The 15,435-nt window shown below is 37.7% G+C and overlaps 1 protein-coding gene across 1 annotated transcript; it reads left to right on the top strand.

The window, feature by feature from the left end:
* Positions 1 to 14,025: 14,025 nt before the first annotated feature.
* LOC110943560 (mucin-7-like) lies at positions 14,026 to 14,595 on the top strand. The gene has a single exon (XM_022185302.1). It carries the CDS (start codon positions 14,026 to 14,028, stop codon positions 14,593 to 14,595), a length of 570 nt encoding a protein of 189 aa, XP_022040994.1.
* The last annotated feature ends 840 nt before the right edge of the window (positions 14,596 to 15,435 follow it).

The following is a 15,435-nucleotide window of genomic DNA, read 5'->3' as shown; positions in this document are numbered from 1 at the left end:
GATCTTGATCATGTTGACGAACTTCAGGACCATAGTAGAACTGCTTGATGTTCTTTGTCTTTACCAACTCATCCACATCCCACCATGGTAGAGAACTAATATCAGATAAGAACTCGAAGTATTGAACTCCTTCTTCTCTCCTGATGGTATACACTTTGAGATCTTCAAGGTATCCCCACGATAGAATATCTCCCCATGATAGATTTTTGTTGTGAGTGATGTATTGGAGAGCTCTGAGAGTTTTTCTTTCTTTAGGCATATTTTTGAACCATTTCTTTCTTTCTTCTGCAAGAATTTCTCTTGGAATAGTTTCAGGAACACCTTCTGTGGAGATCTTTTCAACAATTTTTCTTTTAGTTTCATCTTCATTCTGTCTTTGAACATCTCAGCAAATGAAGGAAACGTTTCATCAACCCCAGCATAGTGAAAATCAATTTCATCTTCGAAAGAATCTGAAGCATCTTCAACAATTACATCATCATAGTGATCTGCTCCATATGCATATCTGGGCTCGAAGTCTTTTGCTGGCGACTGAGGAATCTCGTCCTCAATATCAAACTTAAATTTTCCTTCTTCTAACCCCAACTCTTCTAGCATTTCAGCTCTAGTTCTTCTAATTTCAACCTCACCTTCTTGTTGAACGTTCAAGTAAATAACAGTTGGGTTTGAGAGAAATACCTGATCAACATGTTGTTTTCCAGATGATGATGCTTCATTTTGTACGTGATCCTCTTGTTCATTGATCTCATCATTCAATAGCTCTTCAATTCCTTCTTGAACAATTGGATCTTTGATTAGTATCCCGGGAGCACCTTGATCGTTATCATCATCTCCCTTATCATCTTTATCATCATGATCATCAGGCTTGTCATCCTTTTCATCATTATCATCTTCATTTTCTTCTTCTTCATCTCCAAACATTTCTATATCAGAATCTTCATCGATGACTTCTCCACGTGCTATCTTTCCCTTTCTTTTTCTATCATAAAACTTTAATTGTCGAGCCACTTCTTTTGCATTATATGGCACTGTGTAAGCATCTCCAACAAGAACAAATTGTTGTGTCTTCCATTCTAGTAACAAAACTTCTCTAGCCTTTCTCTTCCTTTGAATAATATCAACTCTTCGAAGAACATTGTTAATATCAACAGGCTCAGAAGACTCACCAATCATCATGAAGTCTTGATCAATTTGTTCTTGAATATTTTCTTGTTCTTGAACATCTACAGCTTCAACCATTTCAATATCTTCTTGATTTGATGAACCATCAATTTCAGGTTGACTTGATGATCCACCAGCTTCTTGAATATCATCAATCACACCTTTGTTCTTTTGGGTGGCTTGTTCAGCTAGATGTCTTTCACGTTCCATTCTCCTTTCTTCAGCTCTTTTCACTTCTATTTCGTTGAATGCGGCATGAACATTTATCTTGAAATGACTTTCCAAGACGGAGTATAACATATGAAGTTGTTCATCTTTCACCACTTTGTCTGCCTTCATGGCCTCCATCTCTAATTTTATTGCATTCATTTCGTTTGCTGAAGCTTCACTCATCTCACTGAGAAGCTGATTGAGTGTTTGATTCACATCTTCCAAATTCTTTATCTTCACATTTAATGAAGCAATTTTGGTAGTCAGAACTTCAAACACTTTCGAATTATCCTGAGCTTCATTCCTCATTTTGTTCATCGTTTCTTCTTGTTCTATCAGCACTGCTCTGACTTGATCATGATCTTTCATCAGATTATCAACTTGTTTCTTCAGAATATCACACTCTAATTCAGTTTTTGCTTTTTCTTTCTCCAGCTTGTTGACTCTTTGCAGTAATTCCTTTACAGCTTCATTGTTGAACATGTCATAATGATCTTCAGGGATGTCTTCAATAAATATCCCTGATGCAGTATTAATCCCTTCAAACATGTAATCAAAAGCTGTTTCTTTCTGTTGAGATGATTCTGGTTTGTCTTGTGGAGGAGGTCGAGGACTAGCAGCTTTGAATCCGGTGATTTCAACATAATCATCATCACCTGTTCCTTTTCCAGTTTCTGCTACTGGTTCTTCTATTGTTTGCACCTCAGGTTCTTTTGGTGCTACAACACATTGTGTCTTCTCAGATTCAAGAACCTTTTCTTTCTGAATGTGTTTTTCTTTCTTTCCTCCCTTTTCTTTTGAAGGTTTAGCAACTGCTTTCTTAGCTCTAACATTCCTGGGAATTACTCCAGCTTGAACTGCTTTTCGTTTCTTTACTTGTTTCTTTGGCTGATCAGGATCATAAGATGAATCTTCTTCATCTGATGCTTCCTTTTTCTTTAAAGGCTTCTTCTTTAACTGAGCTTTCCCTCTCCCAAGAGTTGTTGGATCCAATTCTTATTCTGATTGAGTTGCTTCAGAATCATCTTCACTTGAGTTATCTTGATCCTCATCTTCAGGATCTTGAGCACTTGATCCTTGAATCTTTTGGGCTGCTGCTTCCTCATTCTTCTTCAGATAGCTTTCAAAAGATTTATTCAGGAGATCAACTCATTGTTCAATAACCACAGACGGCTCCAAGACAGTTTCATCTATCAATCTTTGCTGCGGTTCTCCAGAAGACCCTGCAAAACAAACATTGATAGATTTATTAGAAACATTTAATAAACATAAATTCTTACTGACTTAAGACTCCCCCTTTCACTATACCCTTATCTCCATCCTTTGGAATGGTAACTGCAGGGGATGACTTAGGTGTTCTATTTCGTTTTCCATCTCTCACACACCACCATCTAGTCTTTTTCTCAGCCATCTCGCTCACCTTATCATTTTCATTGTCTGAATCACTTTTCTCATGTCTCCACTTTTCATTCTCAGGAGCAACATAATTTTTATCCTTGATTCTACATATCATTTGTTTTGTTTTTGCATCCTTTTCCTTGGTGATTCTTCCAATTGTATTATAGTTTACACTACTTAGCTCCATGATATCATCTCTGTTCCTTGAAAGATCCTTGATCTTATCATTGATTAACATCATGATGAACCTAGGGTACATGATGTATCTATCTACTTCATTTTTGCAATTCTCTTTCATGTACTCAAAGATCACTTGAGAAATATTATACTTTCTATTCAATACCAGGCTAGCAATGAAGTTCATGATGTAATCAGGTACTTCATTATATGCTCCTTTTCTGCGTGACATTGAATGCACCATGCAGTGCATCAAGTACCTAAAAGCCTTTGAAAAATTTCTTTTAAGCATTTTTCCATTTATATGCCCAGTGAATCCCATTCAACACCACAACCCTTTAACAAGACGTTCTGACATGATTGTTGGATCATCATCAGAATCCTGTAAATCAAGAACTCTCCTAACATCTTCAACACCAAACTCAAACTCCACATCTATGTCTTTTCCAGCTTGGTCCTTCTTTCTTAATACTGCGTGTATCATTTTGTCTGATTCTTCAAATCTTGCTGTGTCCCAGAAGGCTCTAACATGGGACTCATAAACTGCAGTTCTGTCAGATAAAGCTTTTGCAACTCTGCTTTCTCTCAAAAATTTTGCCATTTTTTCAACCACCGTACCATCCGTGGTTTCAGCATCAATTACGCAATGTACATTGTGACCTATGTCTGTATCCTTTCCTCTTCCCTGTAAGTATATGCATTTTTAATCATTTGTACAGATATTGAGGCATAAGGATGAAAGATGAAATTTTTGAAAATTTGTCTAACACTGAGAATCTCTATGTGATAGTACTAGAGAATCGACTGGCCTGTTCGATCGAATAGCATTGCTGTTCAATCGGTTAGTATGTGTAGAGAGACAATGATTGTTCGATCGGTTAGCATGCCTTCTTGAATCAAATAAGAGATGTTGTTCAATCGGTTAGCAGAGCTGTTCGATCGGCTTGCAATGCTGACCGATCGGTTAGCCATGCTGTTCGATCGGTTAGCAAGACTGTTCGATCGAGCTGTCACTTATTCAGATAACAAAGTATGATAAGTTGCTGTTCGATCGACTAGCAATACTGTTCGATTGACTAGCAAAGCTGTTCGATCGGTTAGCAAGGCTGTCCGATCGAACTGTCACTTTGTTCAGAAACCAAGGTATGACAGGATGCTGTTCGATCGACTAGCAATGCTGTTCGATCGGCTAGCAATCTATGACAATGGAGTTTTCACAAATGATGTCCGATCGGCTGGCAGATGCTTACCGATCGGTTGGCAATCTTGCACAGAAATCTGTGTAAAGATGAGGACGCTGTCTGATCGGCTTGCAATGCTGACCGATCGGCTAGCAATGCTGTTCGATCGGCTAGCAATGCTGACCGATCGGCTAGCATACATTTGAACATTTCAACACAAAAATTTCATAACATATGATGGCACAATTTTCAAGATATGAACTATCTTATTATTCATCAACAAAAGGCAATTAATATCATTGCTGTTCGATCGGCTAGGCTAGCCGATCGGCTGGCATCTCGTTCAAGAACAGACTAAGAACATTCAATATACTCAAAAAATTTTATGCAAATTAACACAAATTGAACATAGATCCATGTTCCTAATGATGTCGCGATCAAAACCCTATGTTCATCTTTGTCTAACTCGTCCTAAACAAAGAATAATTACACATGAACTTTGCCAACTGCCGAACACCAAAATTCCTAGATCTATCAAGTTTGAGCAAGATTTTACACAAATTGATCCGGTAAACTTATAGATCTAAACATTTCGAACACAACCCTATGCTTGAATCTTATCAAAAGTTCCTAAAATCTCCTAGATCTAAGATAGAAGCACCGTCAGGAACGAACATGAAGGACATGTATAACAATGGTAGATTTGATAAAGAAATACATACCTTCGGCATTGTGAATGATGAGCAAACCAACAAACCAATGTTCTAAATCCAAAGAGAATCAAGAAACAATGAAATCAGAGGAAATATTTTGAGAGAGAAAGGTCGGTCGATCGAACAGTGTAACCGTTTGACTGAAGCTTGACCACCTATTTATAGGTGATGTCTACACGGCTTGGCTGTTCGATCTACTAGCAATGCTGGCCGATCGGCTAGCCTATTCGAACCAATTGACCTTTTGACTTTTAAACACTTTGACTTTTTGACCGTGTTGACTTTATCAGTGTTTGAGAAATCCACTTAAGTATCTAGGTCCAAGTTAATGACCCTAGGTACTTAATTTGTCTACCAAGTTCAACTTAATGACCTTGGTTGACCCGAGACAAAACATACTGATATTTTGATCAGACTTTTTCTGAAAATTTACAAGTTTCAAGTTAATGAACTTGCATAGACTTTGCATTTTCTCTGGTTCTTTCAAAATTTGCTCCCACCCCATTTTTCATATTAGAATAACTTCCTGCAACTGCATCAGACTGAGAATCTGAAGATCAACTCTCTGCTTTGGTTTGTCTTAAGATAAAGCAGAAAAAAAATCTTTTTGGATTTTTAAAAGCACATTCTAAACTAGAAATGAATGACCAGAAACTAAAATACATAATGTAATGAAAGTAAACTATTTACAAACATATTTTTGGTGAGCGTGTTAGGGAATCATATCAGCTACAGACACGTCACAAGTACTGTTAAGCTTGATAGCATTATAAGTATTAAACAATTCACATCGATTGTCAATATACTGATCCATTTTAAATTTTTATACAAGTTCAATCTGTTCAGGATACGAATTAGGTGAATTAAGAACTTAAACTCATTCGAGTGTCCCACCTCTTGAATATACTCCCGTATCCAGATCCCAATATTCAGTCTTACAGGTGAATATACCACAGATGATATCTGTAAGGGGTTAGATGCGAGGGCCGTGAGAGCTCAGGTAGATACTTCCGTATACGCAGAGAGATGACGGCTTCGACTTTTCGGTGTGTCCCCTTTAGAGGATCTTTTATACAACCGCAATGACTATCAATTTTATTGTTTCATCAATTTCTGAGGGTTGTGCTATGTTTCAAGCAATGCGGAAAATATTATTCGGGGACTAGGTCAGAACTTCCATTCAGCAGAAGTCCCGGAATAATACCCCAGATATCACTGAGTATAAAGACCTAATATTTCAGAAAGAGGGATCTTTCAAACGAGATTTCAGGGGTTACCTATATATCCAAGTAGTGTTCCCCACGAAATATGTAAGTTAATGTTTTATGTTTATATAAGTAAGTTAATGTTTTATGTTTATATCCCGAGCAAATTTAGTAAGTGTATTTAAACCTATTGACACATCATCAGCGAGATTGTTTAACGCTATATTCATTACAAATCTTTAGCATACTGAAACTGTCTAGCTGATGTACTATCATTTTCCCTTTTTACACAAGCTCTTTTTCAGTTTTCTATTGTTTTTGGATTATGGAATTTTCTCATGTTTTTGGATTTTGGATTTTTTATTGTTTTTGGATTTTCTGAAAGTATATACATATATACCTGTCCCCTAAAGACCAAAACAGGTAAAAAATCGACAAACCATTGCAGATTGTTTTTCAACATCATCTACAGTGGAGTCTTCATCAATGCTAATAATCCCCTCCATTACCGACAAAAGCTTCATACCATTCAATTTTAGCAGATATTGAAAACATTTTTTATCAAATTCTTTGGTATGTAAATCAGCTTTTTGCTCGTCAGTATGGATTTTCTCAATTCGTATCAACTTCTTCTTGAAACAATCGCGAATGAAGTGATGACGGATTTCAATATGTTTTGTTTTAGCATGATGAACGGGATTTTTAGTGATGTTTATTGCTGCCTCATTATCAACAAAGATAGGGGAGTTCAGAAATTGCAAACCGTAGCCGCGCATCTGTTGCTGGATCCACAAGATCTGAGAGCAGCAGCTGCTGGCAGATACATACTCAGCTTCACATGTGGATAAAGCTACAGAGGTTTGCTTCTTGCATTGCCAGGTGACCAACTGTGGTCCGAAAAACTGGCACCCCGCTGTTGTTGATTTTGCATTGACTTTGCAGCATCGAAAGTCGGAATCAGAGTACCCTTCGAGCGTGAAGTCGCCTTCTTTAGGATACCACAACCCCAAAGATGGAGTTCCTTTCAGGTAGCGTAATATCCTTTTCACAATTACCAAATGCGAAGCTCTGTGGTTTGACTGAAACCGTGCTGCGAGGCAAGTGGGATACATAATATCCGGCCTTGAAGTAGTCAAGTACATTAGCGAACCGATCATTGAGCGATACAATGTTTCATCTACTTTATCTCCGGTGAGATCAGGATGTATTCCATGGTTCATTGCTAATGGGGTGGACATTGGTGACATTCCTGACATCCCGAACTTCTCCAAGACATCATGAACGTACTTTGTCTGATGTATGAAAGTTCCCTCGGGTAGTTGATCAACCTGAAGTCCCAAGAAGAACTTCATCTCACCCATCGATGACATTTCGAACTTCTGCTTCATAACATTTTCAAAGTCTTTGCAGAGTTGTTCATTTGTAGACCCGAAAATTATGTCATCCACATAGATTTGTACTATCAGAAGATGTCCGTCGACTTCTTTTGTGAAGAGGGTGGCGTCTATCTTTCCTCGGATGAAGTGATTGACTAGCAAATGTTGAGACAGAGTCTCATACCAGGCTCTCGGGGCCTGGTGTAAGCCATATAACGCCTTATCCAAGAGATAGACTTTGTCTTTATGGATTGACGTATCATCTCCGGTGTTTCCAGCAAATGCATACATGTCACTAAAAGGGTTCATGAACTCGTCCATTTTCAAATACCTGAAACAGTTTTAGCAAACACTTAGAAGAATCTTTATGATTTTCAAAAATCTAACACAAATGCACTTGGATCGAATGACTTGTTCGATCGAACGGTACACACTCAATCGATTAACTTATTCGATCGATCGGCTTGTTCGATCGATCGGCTTGTTCGATCGAACTGCCTGTTCGATTGGATGTCAAATGGATGACTGTAACAGCAATCAATTACTGTCCGATCGGTCGGCTTGTCCGATCGGCTAGCAATATGACGTAAGCAAAAGATATCAAATAATAACAATGCTGTCCGATCGATCAGCTTGTTCGATCGGCTAACACTGATGATGTAAGCAACACTATCTGTAAGCACTCTAACTCAAGTCGTTCGAACAGTTTGTTCGATCGAGTTGATGATGTCAGCAAGTCTTAAGAACAGCTAGGTAGTCCGAACGGCTGACATCAGCAACCAAGAACAGTTTTTCATAGTTTTTGATGAATTTGAACAAGTTTTTGAGCGAATTTTGTTATGAAAACTTGAAGGATTATACTTCTGATGATTGCGAATCGATCTATAGTATATTTATCAAATTTTAACCGTAAAATCACTCTCAATTTTAAGTTTTTCCGATTTTATGGTGACAAAATGAAAAATAAAGCTAAATCTGAGTAGTAAGTAGAAGAATCTGTCAAATTTCTGGTGAAATTTGAGTCGAATCGGCAGAAATAACAAATTTCCGGTGAAATTTGTCTCTAAATCAGCAAAAGAAACTCGAATTTCGGTGAATTCGTCGTCGTAGATCTCGATTCAGCTCCCTGATTCTCTGATACCTCTTGTTAGGTCCCTTTTGAACAGGATCTGATCGACTGGAACTTAGATGAATCGGATATGATCAATGCGCGAAATTCATTGAATCAAACTACAGATGTATGATAACAAATTCAACTCTGAAATACTTTCTGATCTTTCATTAATCGAATATGAAAGTACACAAGCTCCTTTGAAAGGTCAGACTGACATGAGTTCGCCAGAGAGTCAAAATAGCAAAAGTTACAAATGAACAGTTCGGCTAGCTATTTATAGGCAGTAGCATCAGGATAGAGAGAGTGTTGGCCGATCGGCTGGGCTAGCCGATCGGCTGACCTGCTGTTCGATCGAACATCCTGTTCGATCGGTTTGCCTGTTCGATCGGTTAGGCTAGCCAATCGGTTAGCATGGTCAACAAAAGTCAGCACTTAACATTTACGCACCATATCCTGATCTACTAAGCTATCTATTATACGTACATACATAAATTGTTCACAAACATTACAAAACATGACTACATACTGACGGAAGCTACAGACGTATACACTAACAAGTTTCCTGAAATACATGTAGTTTGAAAAATCAACAAAAGTTAAGCGAGTTCATGTGTAAGTGAGTATGTATAAACCTTTGTAAACGGTATGTATGAAAGTCCCTGGTATGTAGCAATAAGGAAAAAGAGATCACCAATGGGTTGCAAAGCCACTGGTATGTGTGAAATGGTCCGGGAAAACTCAAACCTAGCGGAGTTGCACCGGGCTTCTGGCTGTAAGACACAGTCACCTCTATGGGCCGCCCCGGCCTCATGGGTGTGGGCTCGCTACACCCAAATAGATCTATCACTCATGTCCCTCGGTCCTACTACGAGGATTAATGGCTTTAAGTGTCGCGCCCACCACTCACATGATCTAAGTAGTATGCCCTCCTTAGCTAACCATACCATGTTTAAAATGTCCGTAATAATTGTAACATGTATTTCACCCCCGAGGTTATAAAACTGAAAACAGTTAAGAGAAAAAGAGGGAAACATGAACTCACAGTAGTGCGTCTCCTGACTCGAATCGTCAACCCAAACTCTGTCCGCTACGCGACGACCTACACGTACTAACGCCTATTAGACGAACGGGTCGTGCCTTGGTAGGGGTGTTAAAAAAACTCGTGGCTCGCAGCTCGCTCGAAACTCGCTCGAAAAAAGTTCGAAAAGAGCTTGGCTCGAAATTGGCTCGGTTGTAAACGAGCCAGCTCGGCTCGGCTCGGTTTGTAAACGAGCCGAGCTCGAGCTTGGCCTGGCTCGGCTCGCGAGCTCGTGAGCCAGCTCGATAAGGTTTACATCCTTGATTTTTTTTGTCCCACATCGCTCAGAAGACAAAAACTATGAGAGTATCTCCCCTATAAAAAAGGTAAAGAAAATGTACAAAGTGAGTTAACTATTTATATACTTGCATATTTAGCCATTTGGTTAAATATAATTGCAATTATGTCACTTAGTCTATGAAAAGATTCAGTTTTAGGGCTTTTTAAGTAGTAAATTTTGCGTTTCTTTATTAGTTCGAGCTAGATCGAGCCGAGCTGAGCTAGCTTGAATTTTAATCGAGTCGAGATCGAGCCTCAAATCTCAGCTTGATTTAAAATTAGAGCTCGAGCCGAGCCAGCTCGAATTGAGTTCGAGCCGAGCTCGAGCCGGATCGAGCTCGGCTCGACTCGGCTCGTTTACAGCCCTATGCCTTGGCTTAGGGTTTAATGTTTTTGAGTTGCGATTCTTAAGTTTCCGAATATTATTCCAAGTTATAATTATTAGTTAAAATAATTATCTTAACTTTGAATTATAGTTAATGTTTGAAATAATTGTTCAACAATATTTCGTATTCATACTTCCCAAGTACTTTAACTTCGTATTCCCTTCCCAAGGATGGGGGGTATCTATACATGTATTATTGCAATTTCGAAAAATTATATTTTAAGTCCCACTTAGGAAAACATATTTAAATTATTTGTCCAAAAACATCTTAACTCAAAATATATATATTTTTCCAAAAAATAATATATTTTACTTCATTAATTTCCAAAATAATATTTTACCAAAAATGTATGTGTAAGAGTATTTTCTGAAATATTACATAAGTTACGTTTTAGCGTTCCGTGTTGCAATAACAAATGCGTAACTTAAATATTTATCTCGTGAGAGTTTTGGTATTAATTTGGAGTTGTAATTTTTCATGGTATTAGTCAAGTTATATTATTTTACCCTAAAATAATATAACTAGTTCACAAAATTTACATATATTCACACAAGTGTCTTGTATAAAATATATACTTTAAATACATACTTATCCATTTTTATTTGTAAAATCGACCTCCGATACTTGGTATTTTTGTAATAAAACTATGGCGAAGTTTATTTTGAAAACTAAGTTAAAAATATATTTGTAAACACTTGTTAGAAAAATATTTTCTAAGTGTTGGAATTTTAGAAAAATTTTCGCCGGAGTTTCCTTTGTAAATGGAGGTGTCCATGCTTATTAGCATATCATTTTCTTTTCAAAAAAAATTCATTCAAACAATTCTCAATCAACAATATACAACCTCTACTTACCAAATTTGCTAAAAACAAGCATAAACTATAAACTCATGAACTTGAAAATTTATAAAAATGTGTAGTAACTTACTAGTATTCTTAGTAAGTCATGTTACCCCTTAAAATGTGATTAGTTCTTTAAAAACTTCATTTTTAAAGAGTTTAAGTGTTTACAACTTCCAATCATATTTTCAAAAAATATTTCTTTATGAAATTTTCTTGTTACACAAGGGTTTCTATACTTGTTTATTCACCAAAAATGTGATTAGTTTATGTAAGATCCAAGATTTAATGAAACATATATTTTTAACTTGGTTCTTTTGAAAATCCACTCATGGATCTTTAGATCTACATGTTTATCAATCTACTTTGATCTTTATTTTTCAAGAAAACCATTTATTCATTCAAGTCCATGATTAAACATGGAGGTGATTCTTTTATGTAAATCACTAATCACCTCCTAACTTGTTAACTTAAGTTTTTAATCTTAACTTAACAAGTTCCACCATGATGTTTAACATCATCCTTCTAGTAATCATCAACAATACAACACAACATCATACTTAACATTACTTCATCATTTTAACAACATTTCATCATCAAGTTAGTTTATGTTCAGGTCTTGTGTTCATGTTCTTTTCTTGTTCATAAGATTTCATCATACAATAACTATTAACCACTCTAAACATGAAGTAAAATGAGGATTCAAGAGACTTACTACTAGCTTTTAAGCTAGTGAAGATCAAGAGTAGAAATGAGGTGGTTAATAGCAAATAGAGATGGTCCTTCAACTTCCGAGAACACCAAGCTTCATTGTATGCACTTTAACACCTCTGTATGCTCTTAGATTGGTTGGAGACGATCGAATGATGATGGTGAGGGTGGTGGTGGCTCACGGCCGAACTAGAGGGAGGAGAGGAGAGTTTGAAGTGTTGATGTGTTAGTGAATGATGAATGAGTGAAGATCTTGTGGTTACTTTAAATAAACTCCCAACATCATATTAACCTTTAGTTAAAATGCTCCTTAAGTACATAGCAAACCCAATAAATAAATCAAGAAAATCAAGGGTGGGGTACCACCCTTGAAACCGTAAGAAGGGGGGGGGTGGTTTGGTTGGCATGCAATGGCAAGTTAGGGAACTTAGTTAGATTCTAATGGTTTAGTTAGTGGTTTAAGTGTGTTATGTAATATGTAGTGTGTTAAGGTGTTCGGTGACCATAACTAGCTTAGAAAAAGTGAAACAATGTTTTTGATAATATTTTAGTGTTTCGGGTAATGTCCGGTTGTTCGGTTAGGTACCGTTCCGTTAAAGTGCTAGGTTATGTCATAAAGTGTCTTTTATATAGCTTTTTGTGTCACAATTAATTCCCGGTACTTAGGAAAGCATACAGGACCATTCTGCCATATTTTTGGCACTTTACTAGCATATTAAATGTTGAATTTTTGCTGAAAATGCAGAATTCTGCACTTAAAGTGTGTTTTAGCCACTTCCCGGCACTTTAACTATCACCTAGTGACGCAGTTTTATGGTCCTCACTTCTCTACACATCATACTTGTGTAGTATCCTGACTCTGGCTCATACTGGCCTCAATAACATAGTCTGTCTATATGCTGGCACTGTCAGCATGTTTCTGGGTTATCCGCTGACTGTGCTAACTGTGCTTTGTGCATCAAGTTTGTCACTAAAGTTTGTGTGTAATAAATGGAGTGACAGTATGAATGTGATGCATATGTCTGTATGATGCAAAAATCATAAAGCAGTTTAATTTGTCAGTTGTAATCAAGCACAGTCATTAAGCACTAATTTAATATTAATTAATTGTACGGATACCTGTAATTGTGAGGGTTGTCACATTCTCCCCCTGTTAGAAAAATTTCGTCATCACATTCCGACTTTCAGGATCGTGCTTCTGCCTCGATTCTTGAGCATTTTGGCACGTACTCCCTTGGTCGTTTACTGACTTCGGGTCGTTGGAGTCCGTCGAGGCTTTGGTGAGAGTTTTTGTAAGGCGGAATAAGTTGTCAAGGTTTGGGTTTCACCCCTGGCTTAGCAACTTCTTCCTTGTTTAAGCAAAATGGCGGCGTAAATTCGCGCTAAAGTATGGATTTCACTCCTGGTTCAACGCGAATCCTCGCGTTTTATGATAAATATAAATCAAATAGGCAACTTAATCGAGAGTTTTGCGGTTTTCACACCTAATCTCGATCAAATTACTCGTTTGGTTTCGAATGATTGTGCGGTGGTAGTGTAGTGTAAGCGAGAATAACGAGATATAGCACATAAGCTCGGTCTATTGGTTCCTAACTATAGTCTAGGTCTCTAAGACATCAACCCAGACTAGATCGTGTCTTGCCTAATTCTCTATAGTTATGGGCTCTGATACCAATCTGTCACACCCCAACCGATGGCGGAATCATCGGGGCGCGGCACTGAGCGAAACAGATTGTCCAGAAGTTTCCATAACAATTATCATTACTATTCAATTTAAAGTAACATGTCCCATACCATGTCTCAAACAGTAAACAAATTATTACAGACAAAATTGATGTGTGCCTTCTGTTAACCCACGATGTTAACCCATGAAACCCATGAATATGCATGTGAGCAGTAAACGTGCATCTCTAATTTGCAATTCCTTTTATTTTTTAGTAGTTGTTTTGCATTTCCTATTTTTTAGTAAACTAGTAGTGGATAGGTTAATAGTGGGTAGTTTTTTATTTGTCATGTGTTTAATTGTAAGGCTATTTATAAGCCTCAAAATTCTATGAGATGAATTATGAATGAAAAATATGAATTAGTCACTTCCAAAATTCTCTAAATTCTCTCAAGTTCTTACCTATTTTCTTTGGATCAATTGGTTAACGATTTGGTTCGTAACAGTTGGTATCAGAGCGGTCTTGATCCCCTCATGGACGCTCACGAATGGAACGAGTCATTGGATCGAATCATATCAACGATTGCTGAGATGATCGATCTTCTCAAAAACGAGTCCCGGAGATGGGCAACTTCACCCATTTTTTCTACACCTCTACCCTCACCCGCTTCCGCATCACCACCACCAACTTCCGCTACTGAACAACCATCACCCGCTTCCGCAATAATAACACCACCTGCCTTACCACTAAAAACTGCCCAAACACCCTCACTTGTACCGGTTCCTAAATCCGTACGTGTTGCTGTAACGACATCAGCCCGAAAATCGGCATCGTCTTTACCGAAACCAACCCTTTTTTATCCACCACCGAAAAAAGTCCCCTTAACCACCAAGTCCGCATCGAAACGTACACCCACACCATCAACAAAAGAAGCAGATTTAAAAGATCCATCAAGTGATGACTTGTTTAATATTGACAGTGCAACCGGGAAACGCGAGTGGCGTCCACCGTGGCGATTAGCTAATACCTCTCCGAATACGATCGGGAGATTCGAGTGGCGACCGCCATGGCGCATGACCAAGTCTATTCCGGTGTCACCTTGAGGACAAGGTGAATTCGAGTGGGGTGGATTGATGTGTGCCTTCTGTTAACCCACGATGTTAACCCATGAAACCCATGAATATGCATGTGAGCAGTAAACGTGCATCTCTAATTTGCAATTCCTTTTATTTTTTAGTAGTTGTTTTGCATTTCCTATTTTTTAGTAAACTAGTAGTGGATAGGTTAATAGTGGGTAGTTTTTTATTTGTCATGTGTTTAATTGTAAGGCTATTTATAAGCCTCAAAATTCTATGAGATGAATTATGAATGAAAAATATGAATTAGTCACTTCCAAAATTCTCTAAATTCTCTCAAGTTCTTACCTATTTTCTTTGGATCAATTGGTTAACGATTTGGTTCGTAACAAAAATCTAGGGAAGTAATTCTGTTCCGAAAACTCAGATTTAAATATAGCAATTGTTTATCTGCTTCTAGAGACCCTTGATTTAATTACTACAGACAACTATTTGTTGGACTCTAGAGCTTTATTCTAGCCTCGCTTTCCTAGCAGATAATCGTCTTAAACACCTGTCACATACGTTAAAATAAAGTCAATGCATAAAATGTAAAGGTGAGCATACAAGTTTGATAATAGCATATAGAGTTCGAAATAGTTTACGCATAACCAGCACGTACACAGAGGAAAACGATGCATGTTAGTTATCGACATGAATCTATCGATACCAATGACTGTGGGTTGACTGCCCGAGGCAGTTCGCAATACATGATTACCACCGTAATCCATGCAAGTAATTGTCCTTAACAACCCCCGTGTGAACGGGTGCTGAGTCCAAACTATAGTACTATCGTCGTTAAGGCAGGTAGACAGCATTCCATGTGTA

The sequence above is a fragment of the Helianthus annuus genome, chromosome 5 (assembly GCF_002127325.2).
Source record: "Helianthus annuus cultivar XRQ/B chromosome 5, HanXRQr2.0-SUNRISE, whole genome shotgun sequence".
Lineage (NCBI taxonomy): Eukaryota > Viridiplantae > Streptophyta > Magnoliopsida > Asterales > Asteraceae > Helianthus > Helianthus annuus.
Note: the sequence above shows the minus strand (reverse complement) of the source record. Positions and strands in the feature narration are given on the sequence as shown.

Bases quoted from the DNA above. Each gene is read 5' to 3' on its own strand.
- LOC110943560 (XM_022185302.1), top strand. From the start codon at position 14,026: ATGGACGCTCACGAATGGAACGAGTCATTGGATCGAATCATATCAACG.